Raw genomic sequence first — 18,312 nt, forward strand, 5'->3', positions numbered from 1 at the left:
GCCCCGCGCTCCGCATCCAGCAACAACAGACATACAGACAAACGACAACCCCTCAATCCCCCCCCTCCTTGTTCTCACACAAGCACCTAACCAACAAGCAAGACTTCCAAAATGCCTCAAGAAAAAGAAAAACGAACACCCATCCTCCTCCTCAAAACCCGCTCCACCCCAGACGACAGCTACGACGACTTCTTCCGCACAAACAACTACGCCCCAACCTTCATCCCCGTCCTAGAACACAACTTCCACACGCCGAACCTGCAGAAAGTCCACGACCTCTTAGTGTCGGGGGGCTTTGATCCGGACACTCCGACCCAGCAATACGGCGGAATAATCTTCACCAGCCAGCGCGCAGTGGAGGGTTTCGCGACGGTGTTGGAGGGGATTGGTCGTATGTTAATTATTACCCAGCCAGTCCAGCCCTAGCTCAACCCAGTCCACCATACCTACCATACCCAAGTCCAACCTACCATACAAACCCACAAACTAACCAATGGGAGAATAGACCCCCTCCCCGAAATAAACCTCCCCCTCTACACCGTCGGCCCCGCAACGCACCGCTCCCTCTCGACTCTAACAACAACGTACCTCCCGAACGCAACGCTCCACGGCCAAGATTCAGGGACCGGCGAGGCGTTGGCGCGGTTTATGCTTGCCCATTACCCTTATCCTTCCCCTTCTCCCTCCGGTGGGAGTACAGAGGCGGAAGGGCAGAGACCAAGAAAACCGCTTCTCTTCCTGGTAGGCGAGCAGCGACGGGATATCATTCCCAAGACGCTCATGGATGAGAATCTACCTGTCGCGGAACGGATTCAAGTGGATGAGGTTGTGGTTTATGAGACGGGGGTTATGGAGGGGTTTGAGGGGGCGTTTGCGGAACGGATTCTTAGAGAGGAAGCAGAGGGGGAAGAGGATAGAGTGGTCTGGACGGTTGTGTTTTCGCCCACGGGATGTGAGGCTATGGTGCGGGTTCTGGAGAAGGTTAATTCCGCGGGTGCGTTATCGGACTTGACATCTGGGAGGGGGAAGGAGAAGACGAGGAGGTTCTTCGTTGCCACGATCGGGCCTACGACTAGGGATTATCTCAAGAATCGCGTTGGGTTCGAGCCTGATGTCTGTGCGGAGAAGCCGAGTCCTGAGGGGGTGGGGATGGGGATTCAGAAATTCATGGAGGAGTATAGGGCCGGAAGGAAGTAATCTAGTTCCCTCAACTGGGCTCAATGGTGCCTGTATGTATAGTAAGTTGAGGACAATACTTTGTATGTATATACCCAGAGAGAATAAGGATAATACCTTGTATATACCCAAGAAAGACACTGTTGGTTAAGGTAGTTCATCTTATATGTACTGTACTACTATCAAAGTTACTCTGCTCGCATTATATCAAACAAGCATAAATGCTCGATTCGTCACTTCAACTCCATCGCAAATGGCAACATATTGTCCAGGGCAAACCGCGCGAGCATTGTCCCTATCCTTTTCTTTCTATCCATCCATGTTATTATGTGCTTGAATGAAATCCCGACCAAACCCAGCAACCAGGCACTGCCTTGTTTCGTTCCCCCGTACTTTGGTATCTTAGCCGCAATCATACGCTCGTCAAGTTCTTTACCGCATAATCTCCTCGTAGATCAAGACTGCACGACAAATTAGCAAAACCCAACATCAATTAGCACATGCGCACTTACGCTTCAACTGCTCCTTGCTCAATGCATCCTTGTTCTTGTCGAAATCAAAGAATCCCTCCGGGATCGGTGGCGCCGTCGGCTCATCCTCGGGGTCGTGATACGGCTCCAAGTACGGATGACGCAGCGCTTCCTCCACTGTGATGCGCTTGGCCGGGTTGAAGGCGAGAAGTTTCTCCAGCAGATCCAGAGCCAGGTCATTGCTCTTCGGGAACATGGCACGGAAAGGGATCCTCTTCTTGAATGGGAGGGACCGGATGTATTCCCGAGCCCGGCGGGACTTGATCCCATAGTAGTCTTCCATGGTTGGCGTTCCGAGGACGTCGAGGATAAGGGTCAACTGGTGGTGGTCTATAAGGTATCAGCATTTCTTGTCTTCGCAGCACCCTCGTACTTGCACTCACAGTCCTTTCCGGGGAACAGGGGCTTTCCGCTCAGCATTTCGGCCAGAATACAGCCCACACTCCACACGTCGATCGCCTTGGTGTATTCCTTAAATGTCAACATGATCTCCGGTGCACGATACCACCGGGTCGCGACATATTCCGTCATGAAACCCGAGTTGTCGTCGGTCGATGCGGCGGACCGGGCCAAACCGAAGTCACAGACTTTCAGGTCACAGTTGGCGTTCAGAAGAAGGTTGGAGGGCTTGAGATCACGGTGGAGAACGTTCGCGGAATGCATAGCTTTGAGCGCGCGTAGGGTTTGGTAGATGAAATATTGACAGTGATCGTCGGAAAGGTCCTGGGTCCGAATGACACGGTGCATATCCGTTTCCATCAATTCCTGCTTCGATCAGTTTCCCGTCCCTGTAGGTCGTGTTCGGGCGCTGGAAATACCTGGATCAGATACACCTCGTTGAAGCTCTCATAGTTCCGAGGCCGTTGAATATCGAGGATGGAAATAATGTTCTCATGGTTAAAATATCGCAACAGCTTCATCTCACGCAGTGTTCGCAGGCAGAACATGGAATGGTCGAACGGGGTAATCTTCTTGATAGCGACCTTCTGGCCGGAAGGCTTGTGAATAGCGGAGCTGAGGCTCATTAGCAATGAGCCATGACGCTCGTTTCGTCTGACGGGACTCACCAGACAACGCCATAGGCGCCCTCTCCGATGACATCTTGAATTTCATACTGATCCGAGACATTGAAGGAGATCTTGCGTGATCCCCCTTGAGGAGGCATTTGCTGCACCATGATGACGTTTATGATAAGAGTTCTAAACAAGAGTCAGTTCACGTCGACAGTGGCAGACATTTGTGTAATGGACCCCGGACCCCGCGCCAAGTGGTAGTCCAGCTCATCGCCGACTTGCCAGCCCAACGATAAGGGAGAGACTACAGCAGACCAACAATCCCTGAGCATCGCTGAGGGGAGGGTGGGCATGGTTCGTCACATGCGGACAAGTAGCGGATCGCCCACGAGATACCGCTAAGGGCCCATCACACAATCAAGCAACAGACACAGGACATAGACATAGCGCTTACATGAAGAGCCTGGGGTTGAGCGCTGTTGGGGCCTAAATACAGCAAATGCGCATGCCAGGGTGTATGCGCTGGACGAGTAATCGTTGTCGGGGAACGGTCGAAGATCGAAAGCGGGGTACAGCGCGTGTCTGCAATCAAACCGGAAAAGGAAGACGCACGTTGGCTGCAAAGGTTCCGACGCAGTGTCTGTTGATTTTTCGAAAAGACGAAGCAAGTCCGGGTAGAATCACGATCCAGGGGCGCAGTTGGTGATGAAAGGAACAAATAGACTGCTCACACGGCGCTTAGATCGAACCACGTCACTGATGACGACCTGGACCACAAAACGACGAATTGGTCAATTATCCACAACGGCGACAAGAAAGATTGAAGATTTGGGACGTATTAAAGGTTCCGAGGAGGAGCTTATGAGAATAGAGAAAGAAGAGAAAAAGGAGAAGGCATACCAGTTGTGGTGAGGAAACTGGAGTACTGTTGTTGGGTGTCTCACAGGTCGGTTCTATTTTTGGGACCGTTGGTCTTCCAGGTGTCTTCTGCCCTGGTTCTAGATCGACGACAATGGTCAGTTTCGAGCTGCTCTGGCTAAAATACATTTGAAGCAAGAAAAAAAAAAATGGCAACCAACCCACGGTGTTTCGACAGAGAAGAGGAAGGGAGGGGGGGCGGCGCGTGTGGAGGGGGAACGGGGGGGGAGGGAGGAGTAAGAGCAGGCGAGGAAAGGTAACGAACGACAGACTAGCAGCTGATTATGCTGGTGGAGGGATTGGAGTAAGTGGGAGAGAGACAGAGAGAGAGAGAAAGCAGAGCAAAAGCAAATAGTGCCAGTCGTGGAGGGGAAACTAGTGTCCGTAGTGGGAAAGTTAATCACTCGGAAGTGGGGAGTGCGAAAACCAAAGGAATTCAGGTCAACCACCTAGTGAACAAGAACAACAACAAGCACAAAGAGAGATGGGAAAGAGGGTCTGTGTAGATTGAATTCCTAATAATAGGAACGAAGGGAAGGATCAAGAGATACCACCGGAGAGACGGAGAGCAGAAGAGGAAGAGAGAGAGAGAGAGAAGAATAAGGAGGGGTGAAGTGGGAAAGTGGAAAGTGGAAAGTGGAAGTGTACTGTACCTGAATCGCCGTGGAGCAAGAGGGGGAGAGAGTCAGTTAGTTATCGATAACTAGAGAGCAACAAAGCCAGATAAGACACAGCTCGGTCACTGTCACTGACTGACTGACAGTTTCAAGTCACCCAGAATCTTCTAAGAATAATCAATCCGTGTCGACAACAGCAACAAGGGGGACAGTCGCAGAGAGTAGAATACCCAAGCATGAAAGGAAAGAAAGGAACCTTGGTTGAAGAGACGGAGGAGGGGAGGGGCCGCTGCAGTGGAAATCACCACCGTTTTGGTTCCTGATCCAGAGATCCTCCATTTCTTCAACATACCATACTCGGTATCAGATCTCCTCCTCTTCCGCTTCCTCTTCCTCAACAAACCAATTCAAATTGCCACATCAATCACAAACTCACTTCATCCCTCAGCGGATATGGCCCATATTCTACAATAACCCCAAGCGGACAATGTGATCATCCCTCAATAGGAACCTACGGACCTACGGACCTACGGACCCTACGTGATCTTAATAACGTTATGTGGAGAGCGCAAATGAGCAACTTTTAACAGACAACAGACACACACACATAGGTAGACACACAGACATCATCATTCCCCGAATCAAAGCCCGTCTCAGTCGAAGATCCTCTTTCGACCCTGTCATCTCATAGCTTACCCAAACGGTCAAACCCCAAGAAAAACCACCGTCTGGACCAGTGTTTCAACCTTACGCGACGCACCTCAACCCACCACGGCGCCAATCTCTGGCAGTTTCACCACCGTGACGGCGTGACGACCGACTTCTCCGTCTTCTCAACACACCCTGGCCCACGCTACAGAACTAGTCCGACTTAGTCGATAGTTTCCACTCAAGGGGGGAGGGTCTTCTTACTACGGAGTACTAATGATCAATCCATCACACGCTGCTTTGCTCACGGATCCGCGGTCCATCCATCCATCACCCTGACCTAGCCGCACAGATAGATTAGTACTCTCGTCTTATTACAGGAGAAGAGCGCAGTGCTTTGCTGCCCTCTGCACTAACCCTACCATACTGTACGACCTACTGAGTACTGACCTTGCCGCTACTGCTCGATGGTCCTACATGATCACAACCCGGTCCATCGAATCACAAGCCTCAATTCGACGTCTGTTCGTCACCAACTAAACTTGGACCCCTCCATCCCCCATCGTATCATTCCGGGAACCTTCCATGCGATACGCTTTGCCCGCTTACATCGACACGCTTGTTCGGAAGGGCAAGGCAAGTGACGTGACGGAGCGCGAGGGATGGCAGACCCCGGGGCCCATGCAACACACCCCGTCGGGCGAAACGCCCTTGCTCATTCAGACTGAGTTTCGTGGTTTTGTTTTTTTTTGGTAAGCATTGTCGTGGAACAATGACACCAGACAAGATAATCTACAAAAATGCTGCTGCACAGTACTCGGTACAATGCACATCTTCAACGCCCATGAGGGCACACTGGATTAGAAAACACATGGCCCGACTCGGGATGCCCAAAGGTCGTCCCAATCCATACACAGTAGTAGTATTACTCCAACATCATCCAACCTCAACCATACGTTTAACACACTCCCGTACTTTTGTATCTCTTCTTGTCGCCTGATCGCCACCTGATAATGAAAACCAAACCAGAAGGTAAGACCACCATCCGGAGCGCTAAAGAAGAAGAAGAAGAAGAAAAAAAAAACATCGGAACATGACATAACCACGGAAATTGTATTGATGTATCTTTCAAATAATTTACCAATAAGGGAAAAGAGAACTATCATTACTGAACAACCTGTAGGTGTGTTCGAAAAGCTCGTCAGTCTGCGTGACTCCAAGTATAGACTCGTGTGTCGATGACGGCAGAAAGGGTAATGGATCAACTGCCAGGAGACAAAGCGCTTAGGAAACGGAGCAATCAAACCTTTTCCCGCAAAGAACCCATCCATTGCACCAGACTGACGCTCTGGTCCGCACGGTCTTCCACCAACATCGTCTGCGCCCATAAGCGGAGACCCGGTTCGCCGTCTTCCTTGACCACATAGAGGTGCGGCACCACAATGCTACCCACCCCCTTCGACCGGTGGTCCCGACTCTTCTCGATCACCGCACGCACCCGCTGGCTGAACTCGTTGTCCACGTCCGGCAGGTTCTGCTTGCCCACCCGGAGCTGCGACCGGTCCGCAAACCCAAACACATCCTCAATCAGCTGAGGAACGGCATCACGTCCCACCCACAAGAACTGCGTCTGTCCATCGTCGATGAGGTAAAGACCATAGGGAACTACCCGCTCAGCCGACAGGTTGACCGGAGGAGGGAGCACGATTTCGCCAGTCTGTTCATCGGGCAAACCAGCGTTGTCCGGCATATCATGGAGGGAGTACATCTTCGGGTAGATGTATTGGATGAGGAGGGGAAGGGGAAGCGTCGAAAGCAGGCAGAGAGCCGCAGAGCGCATATCAGTAGGGATCTGCGCCGACTTGCGAAGACCGAGCTAATCGCGAGTCAGATGTTGAGGGCCAATTACATAGGCAGAGGAAACTTACATTCTTGATCATGGCAAGGAAGAGGACGGGGAGGGCTCTCAGGTTAGCAGGGAATTGGAGACCGCCTCCACTCACACTTCCACCGGCCAACTCCTTCTTGTAGGTGGACAGCAGCTCCACTGCCTTGGCCTGGAGGGCATCCCGGGCAGGTTCCAGACCGCTTCCCAGAGCCCGCTCCACGGCCTTGTGGCTGAAGTAGGTTGCAACCGCTTGCTGATCGGCTGAGGCGAAGACGTCGGCCAGATTCTGCGTGGTGGGAAGCGCCAGAGTCAATACGCGAATTCTTCTCTCGCCATTGCAGGTAGTGTGGAGGACAGCGGTCTGCAAGCAGACCACAGGTTTCGTGACCGTCTCATCAATGGCGACCTCGACAACATACGCTTGATCGCGCGGGAAGGCGGGGAAGGCGCAGAGATCGGAACTGCGGTTGAAGAAGTTTCCGTAGAAAGTGTTCATGCGGAGGCCGGTGGTAGCGCGAACACGGAGCACAGCCTCCAGTCCAATTTCAGATGAAAGGTAGTCGGAGAACTCTCGGGCGAACTTGATCGCATCTTCGGGACGAGCAGCGTTCCAGCCAGGATAGAAGTACGTTTGACCACCAGTGTACCGAGGCAGGTTGCTAAGAGACGCAACATCTTGGTATTGAGAAGAGAACAAAAACATGTCGACAGAAACCTGGGCCTTGGAACATTCCACGGCAAAGCTCTTGTAGAAGCTGTTCGCTGTTTGCAGGAGCGCATTCTCCTTGTTGGTGCCAAGGACCTTCTTGTCTTCTCTCATGGTGAGGGCACCATGGCCGATGTTGGGCAGAGAGGAGCTGAGCACGGTCATCTTACCGCCCACAGGAGAGATCAGCTTGTAACCGGCGCGCAGTGCGGATCCCATGGCACAGCCATTGCTCTGAGTGTTCTGGAACATCTCTTGCAGCTTGTCGAGGAACAACTCGATGTTCTCGCGGCATTCGCTCAAGGTCACCAGAAGATCGCCCGGAATGGGCAAGAAAGGCTCGTCCAGGTCGCTGATGACTAGCATTCTAGGGTCAGAGTTGTCCGATCCATCTCGGGGAATACTGAAGTAGTGAAGGCTGGAGTCGACCGCGATGAAGCCAAGTCGGGTCCGACGGTCGGCGTTGGGGATCCGGTCCAGGCTTTCCTTGATGCACCGTGCACTCGTCGCCAGCAGACCATTGGTGACAGACGCATAGCTTACATCGATCAAGAAGAGGTAGACGAGCGGCTGGGGAGGGCGAACCATGTACTCCTGAGGGGCAACGAATTCCACGACCGAGTGGTTCAGATCAGCTCTCAAGGCCCGGTCCGCAGGCTTCTGAAGAGCAGTATCCCAATCGAAGGCCTGAGGTACGTCATTGGTCAAGTTGCACATGTTACAACGCCAGCGGTGTCCATGGTCGAGGAATGTGACGAAAGGGTTGATATAAGAACGGCAGCGTCGGCAACGGGAGATGACTTGGTCGGGAATGACCGGGATAGGATCTTCTGAGTCGTGGAGGGCTGCATATGGCTGGATGACGAGCGCAAAGGGCAATTTGGACTTCTTCAGGAGCGAGTGTGTCGTAGGAACCGCATTCAGCGTGGAGCGAACGTATTTCGGAGGGCAGTTGGCATAGGGGGAGGGATAAACGCTGGTCTAATGAGCGAGGTCAGCGTATCCAGTCCGTGCAGATACATGTGATCATGGCGACTTACCCCCGGCGGCAGAACGATCGGAGGCGGGGGATAGTCAAGTTCTGCAACATTGAACGGCTGAGTGAGGAGGTCGGTAGGATAAAGCTGATTGAGGGGAACAGCCCGCGGAGCCTGGGGAGCTTGAGGCGCTGGCTGTGGCGGCAAGTAGTGTGGATCGGTGACTCCCATAGCACCGAATTGCTGGGTCATCTGTGCGACCGGCGGGGAGGCCGGCGCCCCATATCCAGGAGCAGCGGCGTGCATCTGAGTCGGATCTGCGTAGGCCGGTTGCTGATATCCCGCAGCAGCTGGTGCTTGCGGCGCGTAAGCTCCATAGCTGCCACCCCCAGGTAACTGGCCTCCGAGAGCAGCATTGGCACCGGAGCCGAAATCGAAGGCTTCGCCTGCATATTGTCTCTTCTTTCGCGCGCCAGCCTGGCCTTGGGCAGGTGCTCCGGGAGCGAGCCCGGCGGGCTGTTGTTCGGGGGTTCCGTAGCCGACAGGCTGACCGTACCCTTCCTGGGGAGGATAGCCCCCTTGCGGTGCTGCCATGGAGGTTGACTGTGATTTATAGACGTATGCAGGTATGAAAGAGGCGGTTTGGAGGGATGTGCGGGATGGTATGTGAATCGCTATAGGGTCACTGGGTGTAGGATGGTCGATCAACAATTGATACAAGTGGGAGAGTCAGGGAGGGAGGGGAACGGAGGAGCAACGGTGTACTAACCACGGGACAGATTCACCAAACCGCACGGGGAGGCAGGGTCAGAAGTCAAGCAGGGGGACACGTCAAGGTGAGCTCCAGCGAAAGGGGGGGGGAATTTCCTGATGAACAGGAGTAGAAGGTTGTGGTCAAGTCAAGGGCACGCTTCAGGTAAAGTTGGGGCAGGATGAATGGTGGATGGTGTACGGTGGCCTTTGCGGCTGCCGCCAACCGGCCAATCAGCACCTCACCGCATCCAAGCCTGAATTCGAGGCCTGCTCTGTGCTTGCTATGCATGTTGATTTGTACAAGGCACAGTCAATTGCTTCCTCTAGGATCCGAATCTTCAAGGTGCTCTACAATCTAAATTGTGTAGTATCTACTCAAGGGGATACTCCACGGGTAATTGGTGGTGCTGAACAAGCCACAGTGGTTGCCTGCAGACTGTGGCATACTAATGATCTCATACTAGCTACCTTCACTAACCTATACTTATAGGACTCCCGCCGGGGTACGGGGTATTGCTGACCTGCTACCATGGATTGTAGGTCCAGCACAGTCGCATGGATCGTTGGCCTCTCTTGTCGCTTTAAGTGAGATGCCCTGGAATTTTGTCGTTCTCTGGAAGATTGTCAGTAGGCAGAGCTCCAATTATAATGTGCACTGGAACTATATATTTAGAGCGCAGGTTGAAGAGTTTGCAGGTGCAAATTACGATCGGCTGACCGTTGCAGATAGTATGACAGACAAAAGTGGGATACCATAGTCGACATGATACCACATATATATCCAACATGAATTATATCTCTAGCAAATAAAAGACGAGTCCCAAGAGACAAGAAAATGAAAGTCGATGGCGCCCACAGCGGCAGGTGGGAGGAGAAGATACGGAGAACGTGGCTTTCGTTGCCGTGCCAACAGCATTGACCGCTACCAGTCGCACCACAACGAGGCTATCCCTGTCGGTCTCTCAATTCGACCTCATCGTCTGTCTTCTCCGCAAAGTCAACTGCCCCTCGACATCTGTGCCAATTCTTCGGTTGTTGGTTCGCCGCACTTCGGTATTGTCCATGAAAGTCAATTGAGCGTCCATTTCATCGGAGTCCGGTACCATCCTAATATTGCGACATTAAGCGACAGTTCCCGAATTTTACATCTACCCAAAAGCTAATGATCTCAACGCCATCGCTCTAAGCTTCGAAGCACAATTGGTCAACACGCTCGATCCCAAGCACACGGCCGATTTGATTTGGTGGGACCATATATTCTTTGAGTTTGACGATAGGGATACTTGGTTGTGCTGGCACATCATCTTCTTCAATAATACATAATGAGTGTTCGGGTTGTTGCACGTGTTCGGCCGCTCCTCAAGTCGGAGCGCGACCTGGATATCATTCTTCGTACTGGTCCATCTGCTCAGAGCGTCGACAAAAAGGCTAGCGCACAAGAGAAGGGATCATTAGCAGCATTGAGGGATAGGGATACTGTAGTACGGATTCCCAATCCCAAGAATGAGAGCGAAGAATACTCCTTCCAGTTCAATGCCGTCTACGAGGCAGAAGCGACACAGCAGGAGCTATACGAGGCAGAGGGTGAGTACCAAAACTAAAAGCCAGAGGTATACCAGTCTGATTGATCGCCCAGTCGCACCAACCGTTAAACACCTCTTCAACGGGTTCGATGTCACACTCTTCGCATACGGAGTCACAGGAACGGGAAAGACGCATACTATGCGAGGCGGTAAAAGCCTAGTCGACAGAGGCGTCATCCCTCGTCTCCTCAGTAGCATATACAGGCGCAGCCGAAAGATGGAGAAAGAAAGCAACGGTGAGACTGCCGTCAAGGTCTCTTTGAGTTACTACGAGATCTACAACGACAAGGTGTTCGACTTGTTCGAGCCCCCAGAAAAAAGAACATTGGCAGGCCTACCCCTCCGTGATAACGGAGGCAAGACCGTAGTCGTCGGCCTGACGGAGAGGCCATGTCACAATCTGAAGGAGTTCGAAAGTTTGTATGACCAGGCGAATATCAACAGATCGACGTCTGCGACCAAGGTATGTACCCTGGTCCTTCTCTAACAAGCTAAATGCTCACGTCACTACAGCTAAACGCCCACTCATCACGCTCTCACGCTATCCTCTGCGTGCGCGTGGCAGTCAGCACTGGAGACAAAACCTGCATCAGCACCGCATCAGCCATTGACCTTGCCGGCTCGGAGGACAATCGTCGGACGGACAATGACAAGGAGCGCATGGTAGAATCCGCCAGTATCAACAAGAGTCTGTTTGTCCTGGCCCAGTGTGTAGAAGCGATCAGCAAGAAACACTCCAGAATCCCATACCGCGAATCGAAGATGACCCGGATTCTCTCGCTGGGCCAAAATAACGGGCTAACCGTCATGATCTTAAACCTCGCTCCTGTTAAATCCTATCACCTGGACACAATCAGTTCCCTCAATTTCGCCAACCGAACGAAGAAGATCGAAGTGCGCGAGGTAGAGAATGAGCCTATTTTCAAAGGACCTCCCAGACCCGTGGCACGACCCTCGACCATTGGCACACTTCGCCAACCCTTGCGGCCGCTGACTGCCTCTGTGAATGTCAACCTGACCGCAACAGCTACCAAAGACGCTGCAAACCCCGAGAAGCCCCTGAAAGCATTCCACGTTTACTCCGACAAGTCACAACCCCGCTACTCCACTCAGTTCAAGAAGCCCGAAATACCCAAACGGACCTCTCTAAGCGCCGACACCACCGCCCGACTCTCAAAGCAGCCTACACGCCCCGTATATGCCACGCACCAGCAGGCCCCGAAGCAGTTCGAGGACTTCTCGGCCGCCAAGATTGAGGAGATGGTCGAGAAGAAAGTGGAGGAAATCCTCGCCGTGCGAGCCGTCAGCGAACAGTCGCGACAGACGCAGGTCCGCGAGCTCAACGAGCAAGTACAACGCCGCCTGGAGCTTCTCGAGCAGCGCATCGAGGGGACGGAAGATGCAAGAGCAGAGGGCTTATCCTACCTCCTGATGGCCAAACAGCACCAAGGCCGCGGCGAGGACAGCTTTGCCCTCAAGATGTACCAACTCGCGCTCCCATTCTTCCCCAACAACGAGAAGCTCACCCGGAAGATCGCCACGCTGAAGGAGCGTATCCACGGCAAATCCCACTCGGAAGCCCCCGGTGCCGTCGACACCACCGGCACCATCAACTCTCACCCCAGCTCAGGAGCAGGAGCAGGAGGAAACAAGCGAGACTTCGGCAGCATGCTCTCTCTCAAAAAGCAACAACCCACCGCCAAACCAGCCCCCAAACGCCACAACGCCGACGACTCCGACGACGCAGACTATGAGCCCGTCGTAGTCACCACGCACAAGGCCACGAACGACGAGGACTTCGAAGAAATCGAGCTCGACCTCGAGGAAATCGCCCATTCCCGCCGGCGGAAGCGCACCCGCACCAAAACCCCCACCGACATCGTCGAGGAACTGGAGGCCCCCTCCCCACGAACCATCCACCTCCTCTCCATCATCAACTCGCGCGACGTAAGCCAGATCCGGCTCCTCAAGGGTGTGGGCGCCAAGAAAGCCGAGGCCATCGTCGACTGTCTCTGCGAAATGGACCAGCATCTGGAAGGCCAGCCAGAGGCCGAACACGAAGAAGCCCAGGTCCACATCCACAGTCTCGCAGAGTTGAGCAAGTTGAAGGGGGTAGGGATGAAGAGTGTGCAAAGCATGCGTAATGGCGTTTTGGTATAATTGTCTGCATTCCTTTTTGTTTTGCAGAAAGCGAGCTTTGCGAGGTGGCACTCATGTCAAGCTTTGTTGGCAGTCTGTTCTTCGTTCCGTTTAGAATTTTGGATACTGGTTGATGTCCGTGTTTCTGCAGCATTTTCTTCTTGTTTCTTGATTTGTTGCGACTGTGAATATGCATGGGTGGTGTGAACCACTACTTGATTACTGAGCGAGGGAGTTCTCGGAGTTGGATGTGAATTGTGTTGCTCATGATTGAAATTACTTTGCCATTCTTGAATCGGGAGATACACTCAACACACAACACCACACACATAACTGTCAATATGATAACCTCATTCTAAAAAGTGCAAAACCCATACTAACAGTCTATAAATCAACCCGATACTTCTATCCTAATGCATTTTTGTTCTCTCTCCATCCTTCTTCCAAAACCGATTCTTCTCCCCGCCATCAACGACCCAAACAGAAAGACCAAATAAAGCTAAACCTTCTTCCCAATCCTCCACCCACTAATCGACCCCTTAGCAAGACAATAAAACACGACCCCAGAGAACATGACCACAGCGCAGAAGATATTGAGCTTCAGATACGAGCCATGCAGGGGGTCAGGGAGCAGGGCGCCGGCAATCGGCGTGCCGGTGAGGGCGGCGAATGAGACGATAAAGAAATAGGTGCCGCTGCGGACGCCGATCTCGCGAATCTCGGAGATCTGGGCGACCAGCGCGGGGGCCAGGGAGACGGCGGTGCCGGAGCTGAAGCCGTAGAGGGCGCTGAAAAGAATGGAGGGGACGTTGCCGTGGGTGGGGAGCCAGAGGGCCAGGACCAGGATCACCGAGAAGAAGGTCATCAGGATCATGAGGTTGAAGCGGCCGAAGAGATCGGCGAGGTAGGGGGGTATGATGCGGCCTGGGGTGCTGTTTTTTTTTTATTTGCAGGTCAGGTGGGTTGTTCGGGACGGTGAGGGGGGCTAAAGGGGTGAAAGGATAGGGGCGGAACGAACCTTGCGGCATTCATGACAGGAATTAGATACGATGCTAGAGTGGCGGACATGCCGTTCTTTTGGGCTTGGCTTGGGATGAACGAGAAGGGGAGGAACATGCCCCAGAAGAAACAGAATGTGCCCGCTGTGGTGAGGAGAAAGGGGATCTCGCGGAGGGGCCGCACGAAGTCGATGAAGTGGAATGGTTTGCGCCGGTGTTGGAGCCGGGATTGCAGCGTGCAGTTGGCGATGATTAGGCAGAAGAGGATCAGGAAGGCGCAGATTCGCACCGCCCAGCCGAAGTCGAGCTGGGCGAACAGCCGGGTTAGCATGATGGGGAGGATGACGCCCCCCAGACTCGCTCCGCTGGTTGCGATGCCCAGGGCGAGGGCCCGCCGCCGGCCAAACCAGGTGCTGATAGAGGTGATGCTGCAGTGGAAGAGAGCACTGGTGCCGATGGGGCTGCAGATGCCTTGTGCCAGGAGGAATTGATAGTACTCCGATGAGATGGAGATCATCATGAGCCCGAAGACGTGGAAGAATGTGCCGGCTAGCATGATGTATCGGGGGCCGAAGTTGTCGAAAAGTATCCCGACAAAGGGGCCCTTTTGGTTATGGATGCCTCTGATCAGTATCAAGGGTATGAACTCGGTGGGCATATGCATATACGCACTCCGAAAAACATCATGAAAGTCATCAGCGAGGTGACCCATGTCACTGTGCTAGTAGTCTCGTCCTTCAACTGGTGTGTCTTGTAATAATCGATGAATATGCCCATGCCTGCGTTTACGAATTAGCAACAGCATCCCAAGCGGAAAGATTTCAGGTCCTCAAACGCCAAAACTCACAGTTGACCCAGCCGAAACTGACGAACATGGCACAGAAGCCACCCAGAACGGTCAGCCATGCTTTCATTCCACCATCTGGAGGTGCGCCAGGCCCCTGTGCCAGCTGTGTCGTAGCAGCAACAGTTTTCTCTGCAGCATCCCTCGAGTTATTGTTTCCTATTTGCTCCGCTTGAAGCGGTTGTAGCCCGTTGTTACGCTCGTCCTTGTCCGGCTCAACGTCGACTTGTGTAGTTGAAGTCGATCCATGGCTGTGAGATAGTCCATTGCTGTCCTCCCCGGGAAGTTCGCTGGGAAGTTCATAGGGAAACTCAAGCTCCGGCCGTCGCATGCTGTTCGTCATCTTGCCGAGGGCTTGTATACTCGTGCGGTCCGACAGGTCACTTCAGGGGCAAGACAACTCTGCCACACTCCTAGTCAAGGACTGCCACTCGATGATGCCGTAATATAGGATGGTTCTTGATGAGAACGAGGTGCCGGCACGGGCCGTGAATAATTTTTCAACTCGAACGAGATCACCCGGGGGCCTTTCGTCGCCATGGTTTGTTGTGTTATCCCTTACGGGTAGGTCAGCTAATGAACGGATCTTTCAAAACAATCAGAACCAAGGGGGCTTGGCGCAATGGAGAAGTCAGATATGATGAGCAAGCTTGTCGTGCCCGGTCTAGTGAAGCCCCTTGCAGGACCCTTGGTCCGGAATGGGGTTCACCACTTTCTATACTTGGCTCGTCCGCAGGTCTGATCTACTGTGACTGATAGTGTGCCTAGTCCATTGAAGAGGCAGAAGCTAAGGACAAGCAGAAGCCGGTCCTAATAAGAGGATTAATAAATGAAGAATTCATGAAGAAAGTTGGCGTACAGTCGGACGCATGCTGTCTATAGTACATTGAGCCTGCAATGAAAATGGATCTTCCAACATAGACTCTCGCACTTATGCATAACAATGATAATCGAAACAAATTGCTTACGGCTCAGCTGGCTTATTTCAGCTTCTCAAAAATCACCTTGCCGTCCTTGGTGAGCTTGGCGATGCTTTGCGCCGTGCCTTTCGCTTCCTGGAACAATTCGTCCACCGTCCGGGAAGGCACAGGGGCAGCATTCACCGCCTCCTCCGCTGCTCTTCGGACTGGGTCTTCCGCCGACGTTTGGGGCTTGGCTGGCCCGATGGTCAGTCCACGAGGAGCACTAGCGATCTCGTTCACTTCGTGTGTCGTCAGGACCTCGTTGATGCGAGGACCGCGAGTCTGGAGAAGGATGGTTGTAGGGCCGTCGAATTGAAGGAACAACTAGAAGCAGGAGATATGAGTACTCTGCGCAACCGGGATCAGGCGGATTAAACATACCCTATCTCCCCAAATGGTCATGCGAGACCAAGTGCGAAGCTTGTGCACCAGCTTCATCGTAGATTTCCAAGTATCCGATTCAGACATAGCTTGGAGGAACTTGGAACCCTGGATGAAGTTGGGCAAGCTCTTGAGGCCTGGGACCTGGAACTTCAATGTGGTCGACTTGAAGCGGTAGGGACGAGGGGGGTGGGACGAGATAGTGTAAGCAACAACGTTGCTTTTTGACATCAGTCAGCTGCGCATCTAAAAGTGCTTGTCGACAAGCATACCTGGGGTGGACTATGTATTGCTCGCCAGCCTTGAGCTCGACCGAATACAGCTGGCCGTTGCCGATCAATGCCAGCAATCCTCTCCCAGTGACTTCCGAGCTACCCCAATGGGCCAAGCTCTTCGCGAATTAGCCATAGCATCGGGCACATGCGTGGTTCGGGATGAGACAAACCAGGTTTGTGTTAATGGTGGGTCGAATCGCGAGCGAGCGACCCGTCCAGGCAAGCAAGGCTCGCCTTTGAGCGACCATCCAGTCGATGGAGCCATCGAGGTGTACCACGGCAAAGGAGGTATTGGGGGAACGGACGGAGACCAAGGCTGTCACCGGACTGGCCGAAGATATCTGCACGGGAATTAATATTCCAGAGCGCTCGGCTTATAAGGACAGGACAGATCAGACCTTCTGGTAGAGAAAGGGCACGCCGACAACAGCTCTTCGGAAAGGTTCGAGGACACTGAGCGTGGAAACCACCTGGTAACAGAGACCTCAGCCATTAGAGATAGCTCGTACATGAGCGCGTCGCGATAGGTCCAATAGCCACATACATTGTCTGCCTTCCCACTCAGTCCCACCAGAGTTCCTCGACGAGTGTACAAATTCTGGGAGGCGGAAAGTGAAACCGATAGGAGCGAGTAGGGTGCGCCGATAACGTCGAATCGAGCATCTATATTCGCAGGTGTATTAGCAAGGAGTTCTCAGCGGCGACCGTGGAGCTCGGCATTGCCTGCAGCTTTATTGACTTAAGTCATGCGATGAGACTCACCAGCAGATTCAGCGGTCGTGGGAGTACTGGACACCGGAAGATTGTCCCCATTGACCGTTGCAGGCTGCTCCGCGGGCGCAGCGCGAATCTGGACGCCTCTGGTCTGCCATGCCCGGTGCAGCAAAGCTCCCTGTCGCGCCCGAGGGGGAAGAACACGAGTCCAGGACAGAGTCCGGACAGCTCCCCTCAAAGGTTGACCCATTGCCATAGCTTGGGTGGAATCTGCAGACAGAAGGGCAGAAGGCCGGGAGCTGAGACGAGGATGCTTCAGATACTCTTCTGCTCGTCCTCCGCGGTAATTCTTCTTCTCGCCCGTCGGATTCGCGGTTCCTGATCGGGAAAAGCGTTGAGCTGCGGCTTGGCACTCAAGGACAAGGACCAGCTACTTTCCCTCACGCTCTCCTCCTGTTCTGAGGTCAAAGTCGAGTAGAAGCAGATGGAGATAGTTCAGGATAGAATGCGATGCTTAGATAGAATTCTCTCAGATGCAAATCACAACACTCACGCCAGAAAGTGGAGTGGTGGTTTTGTGCGCCAGACAGCTTTCCGCTGATGTCATACCCATTCTCACGTGGATTGAGCTGTAATTATACGAGCAGGTGGTTAGTATAAGGTGGTTAATTAGTTGCGTTATTATTCCTCCCATCGTATTAACAGACACTCTCAGATATCTATATCTGTGACTGTCTCTTGTACAGAGTCAACCTGTAGCCTCGTGTTTACACTAGCGATCTCAAATGATTCCTCAGAATAAGACAATCGTGCATACAATAGCTTCCATGCAATCAACACCACGTTTTGTCCTCAACAATTGCAATCACAGGTGGATAGATCCGGTGGTACTTCTCTGACAGGAGCTAACGAGCATCTCAACCATGAGCAAGCCACTATGAAGTCAAACAAACAACGAGTGAAGTTGAGGATAAGCCACCGCATGCGTTGGCTCGAACCGCGGGACGAAATGGTAATTCCATTACCGGCGATTATCCAACAGCGCAAAATCGGCGATGGCGACAGATCTGCCCGTCATTCGTGTCATTGAGTCTGCGATTCCCAATATATGCTCCCTTGACACCCTGCCGTCAAACGCACTGTCAGCTTTCCTTTGCAGTACTCGATCTTGCTGTCAATACCTCGCTGGT

The 18,312-nt window shown here is 52.9% G+C and overlaps 6 protein-coding genes across 6 annotated transcripts; 2 read left to right on the top strand and 4 right to left on the bottom strand.

Moving 5' to 3' along the window:
* Positions 1–48: 48 nt before the first annotated feature.
* On the top strand, positions 49–1,197 carry BO97DRAFT_445347 (uroporphyrinogen-III synthase HEM4; the record flags this gene model as incomplete). Its single annotated transcript, XM_025698542.1, has 2 exons — positions 49–391; positions 506–1,197. Exons 1-2 carry the CDS (start codon positions 112–114, stop codon positions 1,195–1,197), a joined length of 972 nt encoding a protein of 323 aa, XP_025548810.1. The 5' UTR covers positions 49–111.
* A 411-nt stretch (positions 1,198–1,608) lies between these two features.
* BO97DRAFT_436740 (mitogen-activated protein kinase) lies at positions 1,609–2,883 on the bottom strand (the record flags this gene model as incomplete). The annotated part of the gene is made up of 5 exons (XM_025697808.1): positions 1,609–1,637; positions 1,689–2,036; positions 2,090–2,471; positions 2,525–2,720; positions 2,774–2,883. The coding sequence occupies 5 exons, from the start codon at positions 2,881–2,883 to the stop codon at positions 1,609–1,611; spliced, it is 1,065 nt and encodes a 354-aa protein (XP_025548811.1).
* A 3,319-nt stretch (positions 2,884–6,202) lies between these two features.
* Positions 6,203–9,067, bottom strand: BO97DRAFT_427290 (COPII subunit SEC24; the record flags this gene model as incomplete). The annotated part of the gene is made up of 3 exons (XM_025697193.1): positions 6,203–6,778; positions 6,831–8,477; positions 8,537–9,067. 3 exons carry the CDS (start codon positions 9,065–9,067, stop codon positions 6,203–6,205), a joined length of 2,754 nt encoding a protein of 917 aa, XP_025548812.1.
* A 1,481-nt stretch (positions 9,068–10,548) lies between these two features.
* Positions 10,549–13,168, top strand: BO97DRAFT_472315 (kinesin family protein; the record flags this gene model as incomplete). Its single annotated transcript, XM_025700122.1, has 3 exons — positions 10,549–10,810; positions 10,863–11,272; positions 11,323–13,168. The coding sequence occupies 3 exons, from the start codon at positions 10,549–10,551 to the stop codon at positions 12,967–12,969; spliced, it is 2,319 nt and encodes a 772-aa protein (XP_025548813.1). The 3' UTR covers positions 12,970–13,168.
* A 279-nt stretch (positions 13,169–13,447) lies between these two features.
* BO97DRAFT_351368 (MCT family MFS transporter) lies at positions 13,448–15,121 on the bottom strand (the record flags this gene model as incomplete). The annotated part of the gene is made up of 4 exons (XM_025691976.1): positions 13,448–13,880; positions 13,967–14,550; positions 14,619–14,725; positions 14,794–15,121. 4 exons carry the CDS (start codon positions 15,119–15,121, stop codon positions 13,448–13,450), a joined length of 1,452 nt encoding a protein of 483 aa, XP_025548814.1.
* Positions 15,122–15,658: 537 nt separating this feature from the next.
* BO97DRAFT_162942 (AIM24 family protein) lies at positions 15,659–17,482 on the bottom strand. The gene is made up of 7 exons (XM_025690236.1): positions 17,171–17,482; positions 16,953–17,071; positions 16,807–16,878; positions 16,579–16,749; positions 16,406–16,524; positions 16,134–16,353; positions 15,659–16,076 (listed from the first exon to the last, which is right to left on the bottom strand). The coding sequence occupies exons 1-7, from the start codon at positions 17,376–17,378 to the stop codon at positions 15,771–15,773; spliced, it is 1,215 nt and encodes a 404-aa protein (XP_025548815.1). The 5' UTR covers positions 17,379–17,482; the 3' UTR covers positions 15,659–15,770.
* Between the last annotated feature and the right edge of the window lie 830 nt (positions 17,483–18,312).

This window comes from Aspergillus homomorphus, assembly GCF_003184865.1.
Source record: "Aspergillus homomorphus CBS 101889 unplaced genomic scaffold BO97scaffold_36, whole genome shotgun sequence".
Taxonomy (NCBI): Eukaryota; Fungi; Ascomycota; class Eurotiomycetes; order Eurotiales; family Aspergillaceae; genus Aspergillus; species Aspergillus homomorphus.

Excerpts from the sequence above, each read along its gene's own strand:
- BO97DRAFT_162942 (XM_025690236.1), bottom strand. The coding sequence starts at position 17,378 with ATGGCAATGGGTCAACCTTTGAGGGGAGCTGTCCGGACTCTGTCCTGG. Across the intron at positions 16,750-16,806 it reads TGCCCTTTCTCTACCAGAAG|ATATCTTCGGCCAGTCCGGT; the intron begins GTCTGATCTGTC and ends ATTCCCGTGCAG. Across the intron at positions 16,354-16,405 it reads CAATACATAGTCCACCCCAG|CAACGTTGTTGCTTACACTA; the intron begins GTATGCTTGTCG and ends GATGTCAAAAAG.